Source organism: Microcaecilia unicolor, chromosome 3 (genome assembly GCF_901765095.1).
Source record: "Microcaecilia unicolor chromosome 3, aMicUni1.1, whole genome shotgun sequence".
In the NCBI taxonomy this organism is placed as follows: domain Eukaryota; kingdom Metazoa; phylum Chordata; class Amphibia; order Gymnophiona; family Siphonopidae; genus Microcaecilia; species Microcaecilia unicolor.
Window position 1 is genome coordinate 63638470 of NC_044033.1, and position 21267 is coordinate 63659736.

Sequence of the window (21267 nt, forward strand, 5' to 3'; positions counted from 1 at the left end):
CTTTTACCCATGAGTTTTACATCAATAGCTAAAGCACAAGTCCACCTTATATTTCTGCCCCAGGAAAACTGTATGCAGAAAAAGGATTGCTTTTTTGGCATGCAGTTTTCCCATCTGAAAATACTCACAGCTCTGGTTATCAAAAAACGCAGTTTTCTCCAGGTTCTGTGCCCAGCACCATTTCTGTGCTCAGAGAAGTATGTGCACTGTCAAACGTGGCATATTTTTACCTGCTCATAGGTTGGGCAATGGGTTTTTTTAAATCCATGGATTATTGGCCCCAAATCTCTCACTAAACAAGTAGGTCCAGAGTTGTGGACAACTAAGACATTTCAGAATCCTATCTTATTTGAATGTCAGAAGTTTGCTATATTAAAAGGTTCTGTCCTCTATGCATGATGCTTTTTTACCATTGTACTTTTAAGAGTCAAATTCCAGCTGGCCTAGGGAATCACTGAAGATATGCTGTATCATGAAACTTATTTCTGTCTCCACAGTTAAACCCACAAAAACTGAGATGTATTGATTACATTTGCAGTAGGTAATTAATTCCCCAACAGGAGAAATTTCACATTCCACCAAGTATACACTCACTCTCAATATTTATACTTCTTCAAAGAGGAAAAGCCTCACATTGCGGGAGATGCTCTAATTCTGGAAGTAACATTATTTCCAGTCATATGTGCACCCAGATCATTCAATCATTAGTTTAAAATACCTCCTTTTTGTTTCTAAATATTTCATTCAATCTACTTCTCATTTTCTTTCATTTGAAATTTTCTAAAAGCATTGCTTATTATGCATTGAGAATCCATGACATTATTTCTAAAATTCATTTTGAATATAACATACAATGCTATTTCATCAAACTATGAATCACTGCCACTGCAGAAAAGAAAGAAGCACTTAACTTTGTGAAGGAGATTTTTTAGCTGATAAGGGCCTCTTGTACCAAGCTACAGCAAAAGGGGGCCTGTGCTGATATTGGCGTGCGTTTTTGATGCACCAAGGTCCCCTTTTATTGCAGCGGGTAAAAGGAAAGTCTTTTTTTCTGCAACAAAATGGCCTTGCAGCAAGTAAAGCCATGTGGCCATTTCAGGGAGGGGAGGGGGAATCCATTGAGGAGCAGAAAGGACTCCCATGCTAATCAGGCAGTAACCAGGTAGCATGCAGCACTGCCCGATTATCGACAGGTACATGCTGGCGCTATAAATATTTTTTTGTAGTGCCAGATATGACGGCGCGCTCGGGGTGGGAACTACCACCAGGCTGTTGCAGTAGTCCAGCATTGGGCTTACTGCCGCTTTGTAAATGGGCCCCTAAATGATCTGGATGCACATATGACTGGAAATAATGTTACTTCCAGAATTAAAGAATGAGCACCTCCAGCGATAATGGAGGCTTTTCCTCCTTGAAGAAGTATAAATATTGAGAGTGAGTGTATACTTGGTAGAATGTGAATTTTCTACTGTTGGGTAATTATGTCTCCATTTTTGCTTGTTTTAAGTGTTGAGAAAAGTATTGTTGTGGATTTTCTGTAGTACTCCTATGAACTCATATTACCATTTCAGCCTTCGCCAACCTAAAATTAAGACACATGCAAAATTTATTTACTCACATAAATATTTCATCTGCCAGAAAAGAATTGTTGTTTCCATGTTATCTTGTGGCTTAGCAGCTTCTTCCTGTTCCTTTGGACTTCCGCCCAACTGGAACCTGCCCTAACTGAACTAAGGTGTCATCATTTTTAATTTGTAGCCATCCAGGTATTTTTCTGATTTTATACTCCCTTTCATCCCAGCTAGCCACTGTGAAAATTCTCCAGCTGAGATGCATGGATCAAGGTTACCTCTGAAACATGTGTTCACGAGTTAACCAATCAGCCTTACTTTTGTGAGAGACTTATAACACCCTCCTGATAGGGAGATGTGAATGTTGTCTCCATAGCATACCAATCTTCCATCAACCTGAGTTGGAGCCACACCAGAACACGGAAATTGAAACTCACACATGGTAATATACAGCACTGTCACTAGATCATTCCTCAGCATTAGTTTGTTAAAAAGAGCTGCGTTTCAGAACCTTAGATACTGTCATTTAGCAACAATGTTTAACAGTGTAATAATATTAGCAAATCTGGGCAATTTGTAGCAAAATAAACAGCAAGCAACACTTTGCCTACCTAACTGACTGCCAGAATTCTATGATTGCTTACTTACTTTTTCTGCCATGCAAAAGTGACATGTGGTTGATGTCATTGTTTACACCAACTGTGAAAATGGCATTTACTGAAGAAGTTAGAGTTATCAAGTTTTTACAACAAACTAAACATTATAGTGCAAAATGACTTCCTGTTGGATTTCTGACAAAGAATCAACATTGGGGGGGACCCGGTTAAATAAGAGTATGAAAAAGATTTATGTACAACAGAACATCTGAAAAGTACTAACTGCATGAGAAGAACTTAACCAATGTATGATCAACGCTGCAACAAGATAGTGGTGTAGTCATGTTTGCGCCTATGTTACCTGCTTGTAAAGACATTTTGAATGAATTCTGTGACGAAAACGAACCTTAAATACTTTGCAGAAGTAGCTTCGTGTTTGTTACTAATCAAGAAAGGTCACAATAAGTTTTGCTAAACACGTTTCATTCAAATTTCTGAGTATTATATTTTACAAGGTGTGTGATAAACAACATTAGAATTTAGTAATGTGTATTGTTATTCCCTTGTTTGCAATACAATTCTACACATTTATTGAAGATTTGACTTAAATAAGTGCACAGTAATTTATGTTATGAGGTAAAATGTGTTTTTTTTTCTGTTCACCACATATTGTAAACAATGGTTATTACATTGAAGTCGCTTTGGCACAGTAGAAAAAGCAAATAAGCGAGTTCTGGCAGTCAATTATGCAAGGTGTTGCTTGACATATTTTAGTACAAATTACCCAAATTTGTATAAATTATGCTGTTAAACAACAAAGTTAGATAACAAAATCTAGGGGTTCCCTTTTTCTAAGACCATCATGTGCATATTGTTTTTATTTCTGTAGCCACAAGAAAATTTGAGAAACAATAAAATAGTGGCACATTTTTACATTTTTCACAGTATATATTCATCACTATGGAGCATGTAGTTTTGTTTTATACATTCGCTATGGACATTTATTTATAAAGTATTTTCTGCATACATATAATTTGGAAAATATCTTGGCATATGACCTCGCCTGAAGGACAGTAAGGTATTTAAATTACTTGAATCACATCACCATCCAGTCTTGAATTTACCATTTGTCAGTAAACTCGTAAAATGTATTGTTCATTGACTAAAAGACTTCTTAGATACAATCCATTGTTTTACATCCTACACAGACTAGGTTTAGAAGGAATTACAGCACTGAAATTGCTCTTATTGGATTGATGACTTTGATATACACTTATGTAGTGTTGCTTTACTGATTTCAACAGATTTCTCTTTTGCATTTAATATTGTTAATCATGCTCTACTTCTAAAGAGACTAGCGGATACTGGGATTACATGTACATTGTTGTCTTGGTTTCAATCCTATTTACAGAACAGTGTGTGTACTGTTTATTGGCAAGATTCTGTTTTGTGTTACCTCCCTTTGAGATGAAGAGTACTTCAGGGGTCTATTTCTTTGGCTCCGATGGCTTTATTGGCTCAGGATTTTCAACATTTTTTATAGGGATGATATCCAATTTGTAATTAAATTTAATTTTCAAAAAACACAGGCTAATTTGGCTGTTAATCAGAAACTGGAGCAAATATCTGTCTAGCTTTTCCAGCATAGACTTAAGTTGAACCTTGGTAAGACAAAAGCTCCACCACTTATGGCTGACTTTACCCTAGCAGGTACTACCAACAGTTGTTGTTATGCTTAGTTTTACACAGCAGATTATCTTTTCAACTACATCTTTCTAAAATAATGAGGAAAAAGCTTTTGTATGTTACGAACGATTTAATTCAATTAAAAACTTACTGGATAAGAAATCTCTTATCATACTCGTGGCATACATTCATTCTCAGCCATCTGGACTATTGTAATGCTCTCTTTCAGGGCCTTCATCAATAGGATGTCCGGCATTTACAAGTTATTATGGGATGAAAGCACTTTGATCATATTACTCAGATTATAAACAGTGGCTTTATACACAAGATTTATTGCACGGGAGAGCCATCATTACTCTCTCATTATGTGATTCTTTATATGTCAGTTCATGCTCTTAGATTATCAAAATAATACACTGGTAATTCCCTCCTTTGGGTTATACATTTGGATATGACAGGCAATCTTCTCTGTCAAAGTTCCGAAGTCCTGGAATGATTTGCTGCCTTATATATTATTGGAGATGTAATTCCAGAGGTTGAAAATAGGATTCAAAAGGTATTTATTTACAAACCTATTTTTCTGGTTGAGGTGGAGTGGAACTTGTAATGCAGTAAACTGAATTTCTGTTTACTTAATTTTTCCTCTGCTTTATAGGAATTATACATTTTTTTCTTTTTCTGTTGCTTTTTTATATGATTCCTTAGGTATTATAGTAGGTGGTATATCAAAATTAATAAACCTGAAACTTTTACATGCAAAAAATAGCTTTTGTAAACATACAGAAACACGTCTATTTTTATGCCATATATATGTAGGGTTTCCTGGGAGCATGGTTGGGGAAGGAGTTGTAATCAAAGTGTGTACATTAGAAAAATAGAGCATACATACCTAAAAGTCAGACATTTGAGTCTGCTTTAGAACAGGTGTAATTTTGTGCACATAGGGGGTCTTTTACTATTACTTCAAGTTACCTGCAACAGGGTCCATTTTATTACTATGGGCCCTGTTGCTGATAATGCGAGCTAATCTTTAGTAAAAGACCCCCCACAGGCATTTATGCTGCTTTTAAAAAAATAGGTATTTTTTTATTTTTTTATTTATAGGATTATATTAATAACATTTCAAGTAGAGAACTTGTACAGAGAAGCAAGATATAACAAAGGAAATAGGAGTACACTATCAGATATTCATATATTAATATAACATATCCACATAATTATAACCTACTCTAGTCCAATATATGATATCCAAGTATATAAACTGAGAAAATAAAAAGAAAAATTAGAAACATTAAAAGTTGTAATAAGCCATTTCTTGATAAGGAAGGAGGCCTATATTGCTTAACCCCACTGTCAGTTTACTGAGGGTAGATCAGAGATTCTTCTTAATGCCAAAAAAGAAGTAAGGTGAGCTGGATCCCAAAATAAAAATAAACATATTGTTTATTAATCTATGTTACATTTTCTTTAACTTGGCCCTAAATATTATCTTAGGGCTTGATATTCAGTTGGCAGTGTTCAGCTTTTTGCTGACTGCCACTGACGTTAGCCCTGAAAATTCAATGATGGGCTGGTTAAGTGCGATATTCGGCAGTTAACCAGCTATGAAGAGCCACATAAACATAGGTCTGCATTTTAAGCGGTCTTATTTATGTGGTTATCTTAGCTAGCCAAGTGCTGAAAATTGGCACTTAAACAGCTAAATGCCGACTTAAGACCCCAGAATACCCAAAATAGCCAGTTTCAATTTGGTCGCTAACTGGGTATTTTCAGCAACATTATCTGGTCAAGAGCCACTGAAAATGCCTGGTTAGCTCTGAACAGTTAATTTATTGAGCCAGAAGCCTCTCCTGACAGTTTAAATCAACTATCCAGAGAAAACCAGGCATTTTCAGCAGTACTTAACCAGAAATTTGTGACAGAATTACCCCCTACTTGTAGTATGTTGAGCATCCCAACAAAATAGCCCTTGACAAAATGTTCCCTGTTAACAAAATAGTCCATAGCCCTTCACAAAACTATAGCAAAATCTCCATTTCCCTCTGGGGGTCCAGCATCTCTTCTCCCCCTCTATCCCTACCTCCCACAACATAGTCCAGCATGTCTCCCTCTTCCTCCTACCTACCCTCTGCGGTCCGGTATTTCTCTCGACCCCCTCCCCCTCCCCCCGGCAATCCTTCCCGTGTTCCTGTGGTCCACCACCAGCATCAACAAGCTGCTTTGGCTGGCCCATGAATCATTTTCTGTGTTGTGTCCTGCCTATATGGACATAGGAAGTTGCATCAGATGAGGCGGGAAACAACTGAGGGAACTTATCTGGGGCCAGCCGAAGCAGTTTGCTTTCCCTGTTGATGCTGCTGGCAGCCCACAAGAACGTTGGAGGATCGCCAGTTGGGGGGGGGCAGGGGTGAGAGGGCAAGAGAGATACCAGGCTGCACTGGGCAGGCAAAAGGAAGAGGAAGACATTCTGGACAGTAAGCACTGAAACTGGGGTGGCAAATGGGAGACATACCTCGGCTGAAAGAAGCAGCAGGACTCAGAAAGACACACAGCTGTAGCAGCAAGAACAGGAACAGACCAGGTAAAATACTCAGGGGCAGGCTCTTTTGTTGGGGGGCTCATTTGCCAGGGAGCTTTTTTGTCTGTTTTTTTTTTTGTCAGGGCTATTTTGTGTTTGGGCCTTTTTGTCAGGGCTATTTTGACCAGGTACCAGTGTATTGATATGCCTTGGTATGACTACATTTGTATATATGTCTATACAAATATGCATTGTAAATAGATATACATACAGAACACAGCATTTGTTTTAGCAGATATTCAATTAGTGATTAAATTTAATTTAAAAAATCCACAGGATATCTTGGCTGTTAAATCAGAAATTGGAATGAATATATTGCACATAAGAACAGAGAACAAAACTACACATCATACTGACAAGTATATCTTCTGAAAAACTTAAGAATGCTCAAATACTGGAAAAAAAAATATGCATCAATTCAGGGGTAAAGCACCTGAACAAAGCTGGTCTCTAGGCTGCAGAACAAAATACAATCAACTTAAGCTTAGTCTAAACCTCCATTTAGGGTGTAATTGAATGTTCTGGCAAACGCTTAAAGCAGGTGTAACTTAAACAAACCTTACTGCAGATTTATTTGGGGATTAACTATTGGCATTAGGACAAGTGGCGCAATGTAGTGCCAAAAATAAACACACTGTGCTTAACAAAAATTGGACCAGCTGGACATAACTGTTTCAAACAGCAAGTTTATTCACATGGATTTATTCTAATACTTATGCCCACACAACTGAAATAACATAATTAAGCAAAAGGTTGTCGACACAGTGAAAGACTGAGGGAGGCATAGACGCAGGAAGGTAAGGGGTGGGGAGCAGCAGCAGCTTGAGGGGGTCCCGCAGCCCTGCTCCCAGATACTCCAAGATTTGTATTGGAAGCAACTGACTCTTGGAGAAACTGAATAGTAATCCTAAGGACTGAAGAAAAGTAGCTATCTTGGATGAAACTTGCAGACTCTCTTGATAGGAAGAGTCACAAATCAGCCAGTCATCGAGGTATGGATAAACCTGAAATCCACCCTTGCGAAGGAAGGCTGCCACTACTACCATGACCTTGAAAAAATTGTCCTTGGTGATGTGGAAACTCTGAATGGCATGGTCATTGATAATGTTTTCCAAGGACTGCAAATCACATAAATCTTCTGTGTGGAGGTCAAATGGGAATATGAAAGTACACTTCTTGATCCAGGGAGGTTAGAAACTCTCCCTGATGGACTGAAACTATAACAGACTCTAATGTTCACATTTTGAAATGATGAATCTTTAACACTGTTGACTCTTCTAAAGTCCAAACCCAAATGAAGGGAATCCCCCTTCTTTGGAACTATAAACGAAATGTAATAACCTGTCGTTCCCCAATTGCATCTGGAGACAGTCTCTACTGTACCTGAATGAAGAAGCATTTGCAAGGTGGCTTGAACCTCTTGACATCTGGGTTGCAGCTTGCATGGAAATTTCAAGAACAAAATCTGTGATGGAATGGGAGAACTCCATAGTATAATCCTGCTTTATTATTTCCAAGACACGTTGGTCTGAGGTAATTTTGGTTCACTCCTCATGGTCTGTAGCACTTGACCTCACGAAACCTATGAAGTGACTGAGAGGATTTAAAAGAATCTTTAGACTTGTCCTCTGGCAATCTCCGAGACCTGGATTCACCTAGGTCTTTAACCAACTTCTCTAGATCTTCCCCAAACAAAAGTTTACCTCTAAAAGGGAGCTTGCCAAATGTGACATAGAAGACATCAGCTGTCCAGTTCATAAGCCAGAGCCATCTTCTTGCTGAGTGTGTCCAGAATTGACTGTTTGTAGCACTGTGTACTATTGATGGCAAGCTGCAGTGAGACTTGAACCAGCAATCTCTGGACCTCTGTGCTCAGTCTCGGCTGCTGTACTCCTCAACACTGAAGCAGATCTGTACAGTGCAATAGTATGCAACAGTTTTATCCTGTGTCAGTGTACAATACCAGAAAGCAGAGCTGCTGTGGAAGCAACACAGCTAACCTTTAGCACTGTAGCATAGTGTTAGCTGTCCTAGCCATGAAATGAACTGCTTGTCAAGGCAAGCAATATCACAGTGAAATAAAATATACCTCATTTGAAATAGAGCTGAATTCCACAGCTTCTGTTATGCACAAACCAGCCTTGAACCTGTAATCTTCAGACTGAAAGCCAGCCACAAACACTGCACCTGGAGCAAATCCCACCATGGAAGCACTGAGGTTCCCATGAAGACCAGGAGAGACATGGGAACAGTGCACTGGTCTCACAAAAAAACTCAGGGTGTATAATTTCTCACCAAGCTTGAGTCTACACTAAACTCCTTTGTAAAAACGCTGAAAAAAGGAATACCTGTACTGCCAATATAAACAGAGTTCTAACAAAAAGAAATTTCCACAAATGAAGTGAGGGAAACTTTAGGGTGTTTTTTTTTTTTAATAAACTGCACTCTGTCAAAAAACTGAGGGGACCCAAAACTCTCTAAATGAAAGGTGTTCCCATTTAAGAATATGGAAACACAAAATAGGTCCTTTCAGGGGACCTAACACACACTGAGGCACATTTTCAAAGCATTTAGACTTACAAAGACCTATGGAACTTTGTAAGTCTAAGTGCTTTGAAAATGAGCTCCATGGTTAACTGCCTTGACCCTATTCACTGGTTCCCACACTAGAAACAGTATGTATCCAATCTGGAGATATAAGTAAAATCTTAACTCACCACAGGCAGTGTGGTCTTTTGGTGACTGCTGCCACCAACGAATCCACTTTAGGCAAATGTAGCTTTTCCAGCTCAAGCGTAGAAACAGGGTAAAGACGAAACATAACCTTTGACACCCAAAGGGTAGCGTCCAGGGTGACCCACTGAGCAGTGATGATTTCCTGCACAGCCTCATGCACTGGAAAAGACCTAAGCAGTGTTCTAGTGCTCAACAGTTTAGGATTAGAAGATGCAGGTGTAGCAGAACCAGAAGAAGAAATCTTAAGAACCTGGACAGCCTTAGTTATAAAGGAAGCCAACTCTTCTTTATGAAACACCCACACCATAGAGGGATCATCAGATTCCTATGTACATAGCTTCCCTACCTCTAATTCTTCCTGCATCTGTGCAGAAAGGGACTGCCGCCCCTGAAATGACTCCCTCAGAATGAGAGTGAGACAGGGGAGCAATAGACTCCACTTCTGAGCTGGAGTGCAAATGTCTCCTCTTCAGGGCAGGATGCATAAGTGGAAACTGTGAGGCAGGGAACAAACCAGAAATCTCCAAAGGCTAAGCTAAAAAGGAACTGTCAGTTACCCTACCAGACTTCAATATATAGGCATTAGGGAGTAGCAGAATGAACTCGGGGTAAAAAAGGTCAGAAGACCCACCCCCAGAAGACCCCCTGGAGCGGCTGACATCTGTGTAAGAACCTCCAAAGCAGTACTGGGGAAAGGAGCCGCTAGCAGCGCTGCTCCCAAATCGTGCTGCTGTAAATAGGCCACCGGATCACTTCCAGCCCCATAACGAGAATAAGCCTGTATCTTTCCCGTGCGGGAAACTAACGAGACCTCCCCTAACATGGCCCCCTCTGCCAGAGGAGAATCTGTACAACCACCCAGACACAGCCCCGACACTGCTCTCTGCTTCCCACAGCGGGATCAGCATTTGATAATTTAGGCAGCCATCGCAAAGAAAACAAAAGTAAAACTGCAACTGACTCGAAATTGAAAGAAAATTTAAAGATGCACGCACCCTGGGAGAGCCAGCCGTCAGGAGTCCTGCCTGTCGAACTCAGTGCTGCCAGAGCACACACACCCTCTCCACTACTAAGCCCTTTATACTGGTCCAAACCAGTATCTCTCTTGCAGTCAAGGCTGTGGGCTTTAAAGAATTATGCCCCAATTTTTTTTTCAGTGAGGAAGGAGAATGGAGGAAGGGCTGGAGAGGGGAGACGGGTGGGGGAGGGACCTGGCATCATCAGGTGTACTCCCTAAAGCTGGCACCGCTCAGCTGCGCACCCCAAAGCTCTACTAAACTGAGAGACCAAGAACAGAAGCCACCATCAGATGAGACCAGAGACTGCCCATCCACCTGCTGGAGACAGAGAATTCTGACTGACCAAGGAGAATCCAATCCTATAAGACAATGCAGTTCAGCGCTCTCTATCTCCACCTGCTGATAGATAGTCACATCCCACAAGTCTCTGGATTAATCTGCTGCTGACGCTAAGCAAAGCCACAATGAATATACATGAGATATTTGCATATTCCTAAAGGACACGGTTAAGAATCACTGCTTTGGATATAACTATCCTGTCCACTCAACACATGCTGGTTTAAAAAAAAAAGATAAAAGGATCAAGCACCCTGGTTTGAACCTCATGTCTCCATCTCATTTGTGACTTTATCCCTTATCCATCCTGCGCTAAAAATTGGGCCAAACTGTGAATCATCTGATACAGAGTTGTATAACTACAAGATTCTGTATAACAAATCATCATTTCAATTGTTAGGTTTTTACGGTATCAACATAATCTGTGGAAAACAAATGTGAGGGCATAGATTTACAACAGTAACTTACCCCCACTTGCATACTCCATAATTAAATAAAGCGTCTTCTCTGTTTCAATAACTTCAAATAGCTTTACTGAAAGAAAATGAGAAGGTTAAACAAACTGCAAACTATGGTACAGTAAGATATTCAAGGGCAAGAAACAGAGATCTCTCTTAGAAATGTAAAATTATTATGCAGCAGGTAAAAACTTGCAGCCAGATTACTAGATGAAAGCTCTATGACATTTTCTGAGAAGACTATTTGATTTGTGCACTGCAATGATTTAAGAAGGATAACATTGTTCAACAGCAACAGGAAGGATAACCTTATATAGCCAAAACACACATGTGAATATTTTAGCCAAAAAACTTTCAGTTTGAAACAAAATGGCTCCAACTTACCCTCAACTCAACTGCAACAGAGCAATTTAATACTCTGTTCACTGCTTGTGGTAACATATTTTAAACACCATTAAAGGAGGCTAATGTTTATTTAATCACACTTTTGTGAGTGACAGAACTGCCCTTATAATCCACGTAAAAGTGATTTTCTTCGTACTCCTTATGTGTGAGAACTGCAAAGTGATGCGGGTCTGATGAAGTCAACTACAGGCAACAAAATTCCTGCTCCCTTGAAAGTCCAAACCTTTAAATCACAAACTTTAAGATATACCACTGGTAGAAGAATTCAAGACCATGAGAATTTCTAGACTTTTTATTTAAATAAACAATGTACTACATTTGTGCAACCTCCACCCCCTTCCACACACACGGCCATATAAACATACATGCAAACATGACCAGAACAATCCAAATAATATACATTGCTTAGGTCAATGATCAATATGGAAGCTCCTGTAAAACTACATAAAGGAAAGGAATCAAATAAGGCGCTTTTTTTTTGCCACATAGCTTGAACAACATCTAAAGCTGATTGGGGGGCTTTTACAGAGCAGTAGCACATATGGAAAAATTATATTTTATCTGATAATTTCATTCCTTTAGACACTGCAAACTAATCCAGAGACTTATGCGTTATGACCAACTACCAACAAGTGGAGATAGAGAGTACCAAACTGAACTCTGCCACAAGATGGTATGCTCCTTGGACAGTCGGTATTTCTCATAACAGAGGAAGGAATAATAAGGCAAACTTTTCTCTTCAAGTTTTTAAAACCTTATGAAATCCAAGATAACTAGTTATCCCACTGACTACACGATGATCAGAAGCAAACGCAGGCGCTAGAAGCTGTTAGCGTCATAGTAGCGCCTGCATTTTCTACTGCCCCATGATCAGAGCCCCCAAGTGCGTGAAACAACACGCTCGCAGGCTCTGAATTCAACTAGCATGCAAATGCATGCAAAACAAGGCTCAGCGCAAATAGCAAGCAAATGCATGCTAAACCTATTCATCCTCAATGATCAGTGACCAGCGCAACAAAGATTGGCTGCAGGTGTGAGATTTGGTGGAAATGTGAAATATCTCCCCCTCCCATACCCTTCTTTATCTGCTTCACTTCTGACAGCAATTTGTAAAATAAATAAATTGAACTGCTGGAAGTCTGAAGGAGGAGGCAGAAAGGGATAATGGACTGGTGACACAAGATGGCATCTGAGACAGAGAGGTGGAAATGGGGGGGGGGGGGGGGGGGAGGTGAGACAGAGAGGTGGAAATAGTGGGGGGTGGGGGGGAGGACAGAAAGATAGGAAAACGTGGGAATGGGCTTGCAAGAAAGGTAGACTGTTGGATAAAGGTGGGCAAGATCAGAAGTTGAGAGGGAGAGAGATTAGTGGGGATATCACCTCTTTTGCAGTGACATGGCCTTGCATGAGAAGAATGTTGACTTTCCTTTAGCCTTTTTGGGGAAATCCTGAAAACTTGACTGAATTTTGGCCCTTGAGAACTGAGGTTGGACACCCCTGCCATACACACAAACACAAGAATTCTTACCTATATTTGGATGATTCAATATCTTCATTATTCGGACTTCTCGAAACAACTGTAAAACAAAACATGTGTAAATTTAACACAACTAGTAACAAGTCACTTTCAGGAGTATTTCACCATTAATGAATAAAAACTGAAACAAATTATTTACCTAACCGCTTTATTACAGCTTACTCTTTCACCAGAACAATGAACTAAGTTGCATCATGAATTGTTTCTAAACCCTGTGGGTATGCGTGGGTGATCGTGTCTGAACTGAGGGGTGGGATAGTTTGAATGGAGGGGTGCCCAAACATTCTGGGGCTGATGCAATAGGGAAGGGGTGGGCAACCATGGCTTTGAGGGCCAAAATTCAGTCGAGTTTTCAGGATTTCCCCAAAAAGCCAGTCCACAATGTATATATTGTATTTCTTCACCACATATATACTTAAATATTATTCAAAGAAATCTTCAGCAGTTAATAATCTCTTATAGCATTTATATACTTTTATAGAATGCCTCAGTGATGTCTGTCGTCCACCACCCTTACAGGCTTTATGTGGCGACCGATATTAACATCAACCTCTTCATTGGCCCAATTTATTCTTTTATAGGCTACTTAAACTATAGTTTATACAAAAAACGTGTCCACTTTTACACTTATCTTGTCTGTCGGACTCGGGGGTATCACTGTCCGACATGCATGTTTCGCTTGCAACGGCAAGCTGTCTCAAGGACCTACCCCCCGTAGTCTTCCTAGCGCCAGCTCTACCATAATGTTTCTTAGTAAAGTGAAGCACTGCCAAAAAAAGACGTTTTTATTATTGCAGGGGGGGAGGGGAAATGATGAGCAGGGAAACCTCTTCTTTTCAGGGTTCAGCAGCAGGGTCCTGGAGGGTGGAGTTGGATTTAAACCCCGAACAGATTCTGAAGAACTGACTGCCCGAACCGACTGTCACGTCGGGTATCCTGCTGCAGGCAGTAATGAGATGTTGTTATGGTATAAGCCAATCATCAGAATTAAATGTGTAGCATGATGTTGTGTTGGATCAGATACATATATATATATATATTTGTGCAGCTTTTAGCAGAACTGGCTTTCATTCCAAAAGCCCTCTTCCCTCTCCCTTTGGGGAATATTTACAAGACAAAGGTACTGCTGCAGTGGCAGGGACCTCACCTTGCCTTTTCTCATTCCTTAAACAAAAGAGCTTCCTCTGCCCTCCCACCTAACAAAAGATGGACTAAGGTGGGCACCTGAATACCCCATTGAAAACAAAGAACTCAGAGGAAGACCATAAACAGGACATTTGCTTGTCAAAGGTATACCTGCCCCTCCCATCAGCTTTCAGACATGTGCAGAAAGGAAGGACTTGTAATGTGTATCTGCCCCAGAGACTAAGCAGGACATCAAAAGACCATTTGCCAGCAAAATCCAGACTGTAAGTCTCGTGATGTCATAAGACATGAGACCAAGACTCAGGGGTCGTGTGCAGACATGAGACCAAGATACCACAATGCTTTGCAAATGCCCAAGGGTCGTGTGGAAACCAGGACAAAGATCCACATGGCATATCCTCCTGCAGCTTGCAAGGTATAAAAGGACAAGCTGTTTCCCAAGAGTCAGACTCTCTTCAAGCAACTCAGATGATCCACTTACTGCACAAGCCCTGTTCCTGTCCTGCAAACATGTGCTTACCTAATGCTGTTCATACTGTGTAACAAGGACTTGTAAGTAACACAACTTTTGATCTAGACCTGCTACTTTGTTCTATTTTATGCACAAATTCTCTGTTCTAAGATCCTTTTTAAAACCTACCTCTCGTGTGCAATTGTATATTAAATCAACCTTTTTGAAGCTAAATACGGTCTCTTTGTGTTCTGAGTATACTTAATTTATTTAATTTATTGCAATTATCACCTTTGGTGATTGGTGGAGAAATTAATATCCTAACACTTATAAATACAGCACCTGCTCTTAAATTATAAAGAGAGGCGAGTTGCTCTAGAGCTATTTTCCCCAAAATAAATCATTTCTTGTAACAATGTGAATGTGTGGACAGATGACCACGTTGCAGCTTTGCAGATCTCTTCAATAGTGGCTGACTTCAAGTGGGCCACTGACGCAGCCATGGCTCTGACATTGTGAGCCGTGACATGACCCTCAAGAGCCAGCCCAGCCTGGGCGTAAGTGAAGGAAATGCAATCTGCTAGCCAATTGGATATGGTGCGTTTCCCCACAGCCACTCCCCTCCTGTTGGGATCAAAAGAAACAAACAATTGGGCGGACTGTCTGTTGGGCTGTGTCCGCTCCAGATAGAAGGCCTATGCTCTCTTGCAGTCCAATGTGTGCAGCTGACGTTCAGCAGGGCAGGAATGAGGACGGGGAAAAAATGTTGGCAAGACAATTGACTGGTTCAGATGGAACTCCGACACTACCTTCGGCAAGAACTTAGGGTGAGTGTGGAGGACTACTCTGTTATGATGAACTTTGGTGTAAGGGGCCTGGGCTACCAGGGCCTGAAGCTCACTGACTCTACGAGCTGAAGTAACTGCCACCAAGAAAATGACCTTCCAGGTCAAGTACTTCAGATGGCAGGAGTTCAATGGCTCAAAAGGAGGTTTCATCAGCTGGATGAGAACGACATTGAGATCCCATGACACTGTAGGAGGTTTGACGGGGGGCTTTGACAAAAGCAAACCTCTCATGAAGCGAACAACTAAAGCTGTCCTGAGATCGGCTTACCTTCCACATGGTAATGGTATGCACTGATCGCGCTAAGGTGAACCCTTACAGAGTTGGTCTTGAGACCAGACTCAGACAAGTGCAGAAGGTATTCAAGCAGGGTCTGTGTAGGACAAGAGCGAGGATCTAGGGCAGTGATGGCGAACCTTTCAGAGACCGAGTGCCCAAACAGCAACCCAAAATCTAATTACTCATCGCGAAGTGCCGGTACTCGTTATGGGCGGGGTCACCACATATGACTCCACTCCATGATAGCCACACCCCCTTACACCAGCCTTGGCGCATATAAACAAACATCATTGAAAATATTATACTAGTATAGGAGAAAAAAATAACATGATTTTTTTTCATTATAAATCATTTCTGTAAGTTATTACAGCTCCAGTATATCCAATGCAAAATAAGACAGCAGATGTAAATTCTCAAATTGGACATATTCCAAACACTAAAATGAAAATAAAATGATTTTTTTTCTACCTTTGTTGTCTGGTGATTTTGTTTTTCTATCCATATTGGTCCTAGTCGCTGATTCTGCTGCTATCTGTTCTCTTAACTCTGTTTCCAGGGCTTCCTTTCCATTTATTTCTTTACTTTCCTCCTTTCTTCTTCATTTCTTGCCCTCCATCCATGTCCAGCAACCATCCTCTCCCCTCCAGCCACAAATGTCCAGCCACCCTCCTCTCCCCTCCAGCCACCCATGTCCAGCCACCCTCCCCTCCAGCCACCCTCCTCTCCAGCCACCCTCCTCTCCCCTCCAGCCACCCTCCTCTCCCCCCTGCCCTCCCAGCGGCAGGCCTCCCTCCCACCCAGCACCAGGCCACCCAGCATCAAGCCTCCCTCCCTCCCACCCAGCACCAGGCCATGCACCCACCCAGCACTCCCACCCAAGCACCAGGCCTCCCACCCAAGCACCCAGGCCTCCCTCCCTCCCTCCCTCCCAGCACTCCCACCCAAGCACCAGGACTCCCACCCACCCAAGCACCATGCAGGCCTCTCTCCCTCCCACCCACCCAAGCACCACGCAGGCCTCTCTCCCTCCCACCCAAGCACCAGGCCATGCACCCACCCAGCACTCCCACCCAGCACCAGGCCACCCACCCAGCACCAGGCCTGCCTCCCTCTCACCCAAGCACCAGGCCATGCACTCACCCAGCACTCCCACCCAAGCACCAGGCCACCCAAGCCTCCCTCCCTCACACCCAAGCACCAGGCCTCCCACCCACCCAAGCAGCAGCAGCAAGCAGGCAGGCCTCCCACCCACCCACCCACCAGGCAGGCCACCCACCCTCCCACCCAAGCACCAGGCCTCGCTCCCTCCCTCCCACCCAGCGTGCACCAGGGCACCCTCCCACCCACCCGGCGTCAAGCATTCCTCCCTCCCTCCCGGCACCAGCCCGCCATCCCTCCCTTCTTCCGAACCCGAAGAAATTTAAAAGTCTTCCCTTGTCCGAGTAGGCGGCGTCAGCATCAGCAGTAGCAGCGAAAAGCGTGCTGCTGGTTTGGCGCATCTTCAGCCTTCCATCTCTCAAGCTCTCTGGTCCCGCCCTAACAGGAAATGAGGGCGGGACCAGAGAGCTTGAGAGACGGAAGGCTGAAGACGCGACGAACCAGCAGCATGCTTTTCGCTGCTACTGCTGATGCTGACGCCGCCTACTCGAACAAGGGAAGACTTTTAAATTTCTTCGGGTTCGGAGGGAGGGACGGAGGCCGGGCGGGCTGGTGCCGGGTGGGAGGGAGGAATGCTTGACGCCGGGTGGGTGGGAGGGCTAAGTTTCGGGTGAGGCGACCGGCGGCGCGCGTGCCCTCTCTGGCACGCGTGCCATAGGTTCGCCATCACTGATCTAGGGCCTTGCTGTCACACCAGACGGCAAACCTCCTCCATAGAAAAAAGTAACTCCTCTTAGTGGAATCTTTCCTGGAAGCAAGCAAGATACGGGAGACACCCTCTGACAGACCCAAAGAGGCGAAGTCTACGCTCTCAACATCCAGGCTGTGAGAGCCAGAGACTGGAGGCTGGGATGCAGAAGCGCCCCTTCGTCCTGTGTGATGAGGGTCGGAAAACACTCCAATCTCCACGGTTCTTCGGAGGACAACTCCAGAAGAAGAGGGAACCAGATCTGACGCGGCCAAAACGGAGCAATCAGAATCATGGTGCCTCGGTCTTGCTTGAGTTTCAACAAAGTCTTCCCCACCAGAGGTATGGGAGGATAAGCATACAGTAGAACTTCCCCCCAGTCTAGGAGGAAGGCATCCGATGCCAGCCTGCCGTGGGCCTGAAGTCTGGAACAAAATTGAGGGACTTTGTGGTTGGCCTGAGATGCAGAGAGATCCACCAAGGGGGTGCCCCACACCTGGAAGATCTGCCTCACTACCCGGGAATTGAGCGACCACTCGTGAGGTTGCATAATCCTGCTCAACCTGTCGGCCAGACTTTTGTTTACGCCTGCCAGATATGTGGCTTGGAGCAACATGCCGTAACGGCGAGCCCACAGCCACATGCTGACGGCTTCCTGACACAGGGGGCGAGATCCGGTGCCCCCCTGCTTGTTGATGTAATACATGGCAACCTGGTTGTCTGTCTGAATTTGGATAATTTGGTGGGACAGCCGATCTCTGAAAGCCTTCAGAGCGTTCCAGACCGCTCGTAACTCCAGGAGATTTATCTGCAGATCGCGTTCCTGGAGGGACCAGCTTCCTTGGGTGTGAAGCCCATTGACATGAGCTCCCCACCCCAGGAGAGACGCATCCGTAGTCAGCACTTTTTGTGGCTGAGAAATTTGGAAAGGACGTCCCAGAGTCAAATTGGACCAAATCGTCCACCAATACAGGGAGTTGAGAAAACTCGTGGACAGGTGGATCACGTCTTCTAGATCCCCCAGCAGCCTGAAATCACTGGGAAGCTAGGGTCCATTGAGCAGATTGCATGTGAAGGCGGGCCATGGGAGTCACATGAACTGTGGAGGCCATGTGGCCTAGCAATCTCAACATCTGCCGAGCTGTGATCTGCTGGGACGCTCGCACCCGTGTTTATTTTCTCAGAATCTGCCTTTGCTAATCAAGCAGCGGAAGCAGTGGCCCGTCTCATCTCTCTGGGCAAAGTTACATATGCCCTCCAAATATCTAGCTTTTCCAACCTTGAATCTGCTCATGGCAGTTCAGTACAGGCTCAGCCGTAGCTAAGTCTGTAATTAAAGAGGAACCCAGTTTCAATTAGTTAAAGAGAGATAGTTTATTAGTATTAATTAGCATTGATACATTACCCAATAATGAGGATACCAGCAATTCAGTCAATCATACAGTGGAACAGAATAACACGACACATCAGCTCTCAGTGGTACTCTGTCTCTCTCCTCCATCAGCATCTGCCTCTGTATCTGCATCTGTCTCTCTCTCTCTCTCTCTCTGTCTCTCCTTCTGTGTCTTACACTTCTCGGGGTGCTTCCTTTATACTGTCTCAACCCAATGGATTCCAATGGGATCCAGCTTTGTCAGCAGAACTTGCTATCCCTTATCAGTTGATAAGGAACCAATAAGGGTGACATCATTAGGTCCCAGGTTCCAACTATACACAAAAGGTGGCGAGATGACTTCATCGGTCATTCTGCTCTTCTCAGCTATTCTCAGCTCCCCCTCCCTCTGAGTACTCTCTAACTACGTACATCTACCCCCTTATCTACTTTCATTAGCCCAAAACATCTTTCATGACTCTTCACTGATGCCAGTCCCAGGCATGTTTATAAGAGCAAAGGACCCCCTCCCATGCCAGCTCCCTGAGAACTCAGTTCAGCTTGTGCTGCAGAAAAATGTATTTTGTATCAGAGATGACTTTGGACTTTTAAGAGAAGCCCAGCTCTTATTATGAGCCATTTGCTTGTAGAGGCCTAGCTCTTTAGCCTGAGCCATTGACCTGTATTTTACTGAGAGCAAGGGCGGCCATATATATACACCCGCGAGACGAGGGACAACAAGTTGTTGGCTCTCGTTTCTGGGAGATAGGCACGAGCCGTCCGAGAATCCAGCAGAGCTCCTATGAATTCGAGTCTCTGCACTGGGAGAAGATGGGACTTTGGATAATTTATCACAAACCCCAGTAGCTCCAGGAGGCGAATAGTCATCTGCATGGACTGTAGAGCTCCTGCCTCGGATGTGTTCTTCACCAGCCAATCGTCGAGATAGGGGAACACGTGTACTCCCAGCCTGCGAAGCACCGCTGCTACTACAGCCAAGCACTTCGTGAACACTCTGGGCGCAGAGGCAAGCCCAAAGGGTAGCACACAGTACTGGAAGTGACGTGTGCCCAGCTGAAATCACAGATACTGTCTGTGAGCTGGCAGTATCGGGATGTGCGTGTAGGCGTCCTTCAAGTCCAGAGAGCATAGCCAATCGCTTTCCTGAATCATGGGGAGAACTTTTCCTTGACCAGATATTTGTTCAGGGCCCTTAGGTCTAGGATGGGACACATCCCCCCTGTTTTCTTTTCCACAAGGAAGTACCTGGAATAGAATCCCAGCCCTTCTTGCCCGGATGGCACGGGCTCGACTGCATTGGCGCTGAGAAGGGCGGAGAGTTCCTCTTCAAGTACCTGCTTGTGCTGGAAGCTGTAAGATTGAGCTCCCGGTGGGCAATTTGGAGGTTTGGAGGCCAAATTGAGGGTGTATCCTTGCCGGACTATTTGAAGAACCCAACGGTCGGAGGTTATAAGAGGCCACCTTTGGTGAAAAGCTTTCAACCTCCCCCCCGACCGGCAGATCGCCCGGCACTGACACGTTGATGTCGGTTATGCTCTGCTGGAGCCAGTCAAAAGCTCGCCCCTTGCTTCTGCTGTGGAGCCGTGGGGCCTTGCTGAGGCGCACGCTGCTGACGAGAGCGAGCTCGCTGCGGCTCAGCCTGGGCCGCAGGCTGTCGAGAAGGAGGATTGTACCTACGCTTACCAGAAGAGTAGGGAACAGTCTTCCTTCCCCCATAAAAACGTCTACCTGAGGAGGTAGATGCTGAAGGCTGCCGGTGAGAGAACTTGTCGAAAGCGGTATCCCGCTGGTGGAGCTGCTCTACCACCTGTTCGACTTTCTCTCCAAAAATATTGTCCGCTCGGCAAGGGGAGTCCGCAATCCGCTGCTGGATCCTATTCTCCAGGTCGGAGGCACGCAGCCATGAGAGTCTGCGCAACACCACACCTTGAGCAGCGGCCCTGGACGCAACATCAAAGGTATCATATACCCCTCTGGCCAGGAATTTTCTGCACGCCTTCAGCTGCCTGACCACCTCCTGAAATGGCTTGGCTTGCTCAGGAGGGAGCTTGTCCACCAAGCCCGCCAACTGCCGCACATTGTTCCGCATATGTATGCTCGTGTAGAGCTGGTAAGACTGGATTTTGGCCACGAGCATAGAAGAATGGTAGGCCTTCCTCCCAAAGGAGTCTAAGGTTCTAGAGTCCTTGCCCGGGGGCGCCGAAGCATGCTCCCTAGAACTCTTAGCCTTCTTTAGGGCCAGATCCACCACACCAGAGTCGTGAGGCAACTGAGTGCACATCAGCTCTGGGTCCCCATGGATCCGGTACTGGGACTCGATCTTCTTGGGAATGTGGGGATTACTTAGAGGCTTGGTCCAGTTCGCCAGCAATGTCTTTTTTAGG

At 44.0% G+C, this 21267-nt stretch overlaps 1 protein-coding gene across 6 annotated transcripts in view; it reads right to left on the reverse strand.

Moving 5' to 3' along the window:
- The window catches only part of MARK1 (microtubule affinity regulating kinase 1), a 251751-nt gene that overhangs the window by 125475 nt on the left and 105009 nt on the right, over positions 1-21267 (reverse strand). For all 6 annotated transcript variants that reach the window (XM_030196008.1, XM_030196005.1, XM_030196007.1 and 3 more), the window contains exons 4-5: positions 12914-12962; positions 10991-11056 (exon numbers count right to left, since the gene is read on the reverse strand). In XM_030196008.1, the coding sequence (XP_030051868.1) occupies positions 10991-11056; positions 12914-12962 (115 nt within the window). The remainder of the gene's footprint in view (positions 1-10990; positions 11057-12913; positions 12963-21267) is intronic.